The sequence below is a fragment of the Sphaeroforma arctica genome (genome assembly GCF_001186125.1).
Source record: "Sphaeroforma arctica JP610 unplaced genomic scaffold supercont1.137, whole genome shotgun sequence".
Classification (NCBI taxonomy): domain Eukaryota; class Ichthyosporea; order Ichthyophonida; genus Sphaeroforma; species Sphaeroforma arctica.
In genome coordinates, this window is record NW_014040421.1 from 25,309 (window position 1) to 31,905 (window position 6,597).

A 6,597-nucleotide genomic window follows, 5' to 3' on the forward strand; every position below is an offset into this window, starting at 1 on the left:
TATATAGTTATATTTGTATATATAGTTATATTGTTGTATTGTTATCTTGTTATCCTGCTGTCTGTTTAGTGCCATATACATGTGATAGATCATATACTAGGTGATAGACAACCTTATATTATAATGCACTGATATACCATTTCCTTTTCTGTTCAACCACTTAAATTCATATTGATAATCATTTGAAATCGTAACTCGCTTACACTTAAATTTCTGTTTGACATCAGGTAAAAACCAAAGAGTCTTTACAGCGATTTCATTGGTAATCTCAGCAATCTTAGCCGGCGTCATGCGAATGCGATGGGACAAGACTGGCAAATATATGCCTGCCGGATTCGTATTTCATCTCTCCGCGGCAGTGACTGTATTTTATGTTTTGTCCTTTTTGCGGTCGGACATCAAACCCAAGCCCAGTAAGGCGAAATAAGGACCTTTTGTGTTATTAAACTTAGTTTGATTGGGCTATACGTTGGCAATCTACACTGTCGCTGTGAACACACCTCACAGTGCGGCGGATTGTAAATTATGAAGTTATGTCTCAATCTGATATGCCAGCACATGTTAAGATATGTGCCCATACAGCGAAAATACTGCCATACACCAGAGTGGAGGGCTCCCGGAAGACCACAGCTAGCCGCGAGATCTTTTGGGCTTGAATCCTCTTGGGTCTCTTTTGTCTACCGGATTTCTTTTTCTTTTTACTGGTCCTTGCTTCTTCTGAGTCTTCGGGTTGCTCTTCTGTTTGCCCTTGCCAGGGGCTGCAGAGGTTTTTGAGCTAGCTGTGCTTTTCCGGGTTCGTCTGGATGTAAATCTGAGAGTAGCCACTGTGTACAAAGCTGTCGTATTCATACTAGTATGAAAGCAAAGTTTTATTCGTCAATTACATATTGCGTAGCTGACTCAAAAATTGCCCAGTCACTCTGTGTTTCAGCTCGTATTTGAGCTAGAATCTCTCAAACTTGTCGTCACAGTTTGCACCTCATGCTTTAAAAATATGAATATTTTACTATGAAGACTACGTGCCGCTCAGTATATGAGCAGGATTACGGATACCATTAGATATGTTATTTCCTTACGTTTGTAAATCGTTTCTGCAAATTCAGCGTTGACATAAAATACCAAAGAAGCAATGCTGCATCATATTCATAGACTCGTAGTTCGTATGTAAATAAAAAAATACCTGTTCCTTTTATATGTACCTAATAGTTAAAAAAAATTAGACGCTGACACGGTCTGTAAACAGTATGACGTATGTATGTAAATATCTGTTTTGTTTTGTTTTTCATGGTTCATGGGGTAAGGCCGCAAAAGATTTTTGTAAAAAAATAGTTAAGTACAATAAACTATGTAGAAAAAATGGAGGAATCTGAAGGTTTTGCCCACATTTTGTTTTCAACCCCCCCCCCCTCGGCCCCTTTCCAGTTTCCATACCGGGTTTGCGACTCTGCAGTCTGCGCCTCTGCGAATCTGCGGGCTGCGCCTGCGGGCTGCGGACTGCGGGCTATGGGCCAGCCCCACTCCAGAGACCAGAGCCAAGTTGCCAACACTCACGGATCTGCTCATCATGAATATCACTCCTCACGGAGTCACGAGGCAGTGATATGTGAGCAGCCGCCCGATAGGCGACAGGAAGTATTTTGTATAACTGTTTCTGACTTTTTGAGACTCTCCATAAATCCGTAAATCGGTCCTCAGAGACACAAGGCCACAAGTACTCCTATTATGACTTGTGTCCCCTAAGTCATTGCAATAATGAGACTGAATAACACGGCCCTCTGGCCTCTGGGGATGATGATGCGGTCAAAAGGCAATTCGGACAAATGGCATTTTTCCCTTATAAATACTTTCTGTTTGCGAAAACTGCTGTTCGACCAGGCATTTCCAGAGAGTCATGGTATAACCGAGGTGTTTTTAAATGCATAGAGTGCCTGACTGTCTGTTGCTGCCTCTCTCTCTCTCTATGTACTACAGACCAAATAGACAAATAGAGTGCGTAGTCACTCTCAAGTCTCGACTCCTCTAAAGTAAGTTACTGGCAAGTGGCAGTACTTGGAAACTCACTGCTCGTGAGCTGGTGCCTGTCGTCTGCACTCTGCACACTGTACCCGATACTCTCGGTTGTTGTCGAAGCTGCACTCTGCAGTTTGCACTCTGAGTCTGCAGTTTGCACTCTGAGTCTGCAGTCTGCAGTCTGCACTTTGCAGTTTGTAGTTTGTAGTTTGCACTTTGCAGTCTGTAGTCTTCACTCTGCAGTACTGCCAATCCCCTGACAGCTGTATTGCCCTGGCTTCTGAGCGTTGGCTGGTTGGGGGGGGGGGGGGTCAGATGGTGGGCCGGTGGTCGGGTGGGACAGTGCTATTGTCACGTGATACTAAAAGCCCTAAAACATGTGTGATTCCTGGTTATATTTTTTGGATTTATTTATGTTTAATTTTAGAAGGCTATGGCATTTACATTTTTTTTAGTTAAAAATACACTCTGGGGTGGAGTCTGGACACACTCTGGTCTGTGAGACTGACTGTTGTATGTATTATTTATTCTCGAATCTCGATTGTTTGTCTATCTATTGTTTTGGGGGGGTTTTTTTTAAAACAAATATAAAAAAACCCAAATATAGCCGGTGTATTTACAACTGTACAATGTACATACATATATTGACCACGGTCCACACTCCACACCTCCTCGGCGGCTCGGCGAGTCGCCCGGCGGAGTCGGCGATTCAGCGAATTCCATAGCCTTCTGTTTGTTTTTAGAAAAATATTACCAAATTCAATATGAATGTGTGTTTCACGGCCCTCCGGAGTAGGGTCACGAGCAGAAATCAGGTTTCTTCCGAGACCCTAATCCAGAGGGCCATGGTGTTTTGTACATATTTATGTATTTACATATTTTATGTCTAATATACTGTCATACAGATCCTGATTCCTGCCCGATTTACTATATTCTAATTACTACTAGCTCTCCCTCTACTCTAAAGTCTCTCTCTCTCTCTACTCTAGTGAGAGAGAGAGAGAGTGGTCGGCCCCTCTCTTTCTCTCTCTCTGACAATGAGTAGAGCTGAGAGAGAGAGGAACTGGGGCACTGGGCCTGTTGCTTTTTGTTTGTTTTTTATTTTGAAATAAATAACAAATTCAAAAGGTCTCACATTTACACAACTTCCTTTTTTTTAAATTTTTAAATTTTTGGTTTGTTGTTTATTTTAAAAAAAGTAGAAAGAAAGAAAAAACAAAACTATAGAAAAAGATACTGTAAATAAATACACACCGCACAGAAGAGCTATTTAAGCTCATAACTTAATGGGGACTGGATAGAAGTTGAACGTAATTATTCAATTTTAGAACGTTTTAACGGTTATAATGTGATCAGAAGGGCCTACCTAAGTTCTATTATAGGACTGGTACGTATCGTGATCATGGTACACATTAAAATATGAAGACCCGCCAGTTGCACCTATGTGCATACAAAGAACCACATATGAAATAATAGTTGAACGTAAACGTATATTTATTGGATTTATAAAAGTTTTAACGAAAAACGGTTTGAGGTCAGCAGAAGAGTCATACGATGCGTCACACTTCTCAAGTTCTCTCTCTCTTGACAGTTGGCAATTGTGTGCTGAGTGCTGATTGCTGACTGCTGAATTGCTGACTGCTGACACATGAATCATGATGTGCGCGACAGGTGACTGGAGTCTGGATATAGTGAAAGGACATCATGTGGTCTTGCGTTTAGTTATAAAAAAGCCTTTAGATATTTTTAAAACCCGTTGTCGACAATACAATCAAGATGTGGATTATGTTTTACTAAAATATATTGTAAAAAATGGATTAGAGCTACATATTTAGTCTTTATTTGGTTAAAAAAAAACCCCCCACACGAAATTCTTCCCAGAGGGGCCAGGCCATGGCCCAAATTTTAAAGGGCAAATCAAGAGATAATGAATACATACTGAGAGTCTGAGACTCAAAACTCACTTTGTCACAAGTCACAACAAGAATTTTAGAGGACAAGCGCGAAGTAAAAAGCTCGCTCAATTTGCTTTGTTGTTATTTTTATTTATATTCACAAGTATAAAAAACCCAAATCTTAATCTTGTTCTTTTTCTCTTTTTTTAAAACAACCAAAAAAAACAAAAACGAAGGCAGAAAAATCTAAAACTGTTTCAGAAAAAAAAAGCCCTGCAATCACGGTCACGCCGTCACGAATGACGGATCATCTGCAATCACCTGTTGGCTGTTCGATGTTTCCGACTTTCCGTCGACAGTTTGTGCTGAAAGATAATGGTTTTATTCTCTCTCAGATGTGGCGGCTCTATCAGGATAGCTCTTCTGGCCTCTGCATTGGTCCGGTTCACGTTTTTCTGAAAAATGATTAATTTTGATAACGTTAAAACGTTTTATCTCATTTTCGACTTGATATACCAACCTGCTCTAGGTTCAACTCCAAGGTGCACAGTAGCAATATGGGTCAATTTTAGGTGACAAGGTTGTAGGTCTCCCATTTTGTCCTTCAGAATGATCCTTGATCTAATTTACGGACACCATATCTGCCGTAAAACGTTAAAGTTACAGCACTTGAGTTTGAAATTTAAACGTTGGAACGTTTTACTGGTTGAGGTGGACCATTCCAATTTCTTTAGCCTTCTAAGTGGCAGCCATTCACACAACATAGTATGACTCAATATGTCAACGTAAAAGTTTTTGCTGATAAGGCGGAGATAGTTTTCTATTGGATAAATTTAAAAGTGCTCATATTCTTTGGTCGATTGGAAGATTGTAAAATGTAAACCCAAAGAATTAAAAAAAATGCTTTCAAATAAATTGATAATTTGTGTTCGCACATATTTCTCCGTCAAATTATATATATTAGCCGCTTTAGTATACCTGTAGGCACTCTTGTTAATTTTTAGGAGTCGTACACCTGCGCGAATCGATTTAAAGGCTACAGTAATATCTGTAAAACAGAAAGAATATAGTACAGATCGATCATTCTTGAGTTGTGCAAGGCATAACAAAATGGTAAAAGTCTCAGCGACATCAGATATACCAATGGACGCAGCCACATACTGGTTGGCAAGAAATACACGCGAATTCGTAAGTATAGAAAACGTTATATTGCAGAATGCCTCTAAGGAGATCAAAGACTTTTGCAATGCGGAAGGTGCAGTGGAGAGGCAACTGATTGTGTGCAAACCTGATCTGTCACTTGTTCCACCCTTTCTGATGAAAATGGGCCCGGAGGAGGGAATTGTGCTTACGGATCACATCACCATTGTCAAGGATGGCTTGGATACACCTTACCAATTTAAATGCACCACAGTACCGAACATATTCCCAGACAAATGTAAGATCAATAGCGTGCTGAAAGTTTTCCCTTCAAAAGACGGTAGCAAAATGTGCAAACAGACGATAGATATCGACATCAAAGTAGGTGTGTGGGGCGTAGGCTCGTCAGTGGAAAGTTTAGTGAGTGGTTTAATTGTCGAGGGGTACAAGAAACTACCCAGAGTAACGCGGGAATATCTGAAAAACACAGACATATCCAAGATACCATCACCTGTGAAAGCCGCGGAGGTTCTTTCATCGTATAAAGATGTAGCTGGCATGGAGATAACTATGGACGACGAAGAAGAATACTTTTACGACGCCGAGGACAGCTTTGTAAATACGCTGGATAGTTACTCATACTCAGATAGTGGTATAGGCTCGCCAAATACATCAGACGACACGTCGCTGGATCGTATGGGTTTGGTGACGCAACAACCAGAGAGTTTCGATGACGGCGTATTTTTCAACGATATGTCGATGTCCAAACTTCTGGGCAATAGTAAGGTCCAATTCTTAACTAAAATTGGTTCAACACATTCATTAGATTCTGCGGCAGGATTTCTCACTTCCCCTGTTAATGGTGTGGAAAAGACCTATGTGCTAGATGGCGAGGGTGGCGAACCCAGGGGATGGACTTTAAGTTTTTGTGGATTAAATTTGTGCTGCAGGTAGTAATGATATTAAAAATTGTACCGCAGTATGAGTTGTTAGGTTGTTAGTTTCACGCGCATGCAGAATAATTCGTCGACTTTAAATACGATGACAGACCATAGCCGCGCAAAGAGGCTTGAATGTGGAGTATGCGACTTTCTCACAAATCTATAAGTACATATCATGCAAATACTAAAGTACTGCATATACTTGGTCGAAAACTTGCTCTGCATCATCTACGCTGCTGTGGAGTGCCAGATGTATCGGGTATCACGAGTAAACGTCTCAGAATAAGGAACGCTGTATACCAAAATTTCGAAAGATGGTAGTTTAAAACCCGAACGCAAGCTCGATATTGCAGACCTGCGCTTGCTGTGCGTGTGAACTTTACATCATGCTTGCACGTGAAGTTTGTATAGAACTAATTTTTCTAAAATTTGTATAGCACAAACTGTTCTAAGTAATTGAAGATACATCACTGTTTATGAAGATCTATAGAAAGCGTCATAATGTATGTCCGAAGAGGCGGAAAACAACATGTAAAAATAAACGCCATGTAGATCAATTGCAGCTGAAGTGCAGCCATGGTTACCTGCTGCTATATGCAAACATATATATA

General features: G+C 40.5%; 1 protein-coding gene across 1 annotated transcript; it reads left to right on the forward strand.

The window, feature by feature from the left end:
- The first annotated feature begins 4,897 nt into the window (after positions 1–4,897).
- On the forward strand, positions 4,898–6,541 carry SARC_02900 (hypothetical protein). Its single transcript, XM_014303319.1, has one exon. It carries the CDS (start codon positions 5,016–5,018, stop codon positions 5,997–5,999), a length of 984 nt encoding a protein of 327 aa, XP_014158794.1. The 5' UTR covers positions 4,898–5,015; the 3' UTR covers positions 6,000–6,541.
- The last annotated feature ends 56 nt before the right edge of the window (positions 6,542–6,597 follow it).

Bases quoted from the DNA above. Each gene is read 5' to 3' on its own strand.
- SARC_02900 (XM_014303319.1), top strand. From the start codon at position 5,016: ATGGTAAAAGTCTCAGCGACATCAGATATACCAATGGACGCAGCCACA.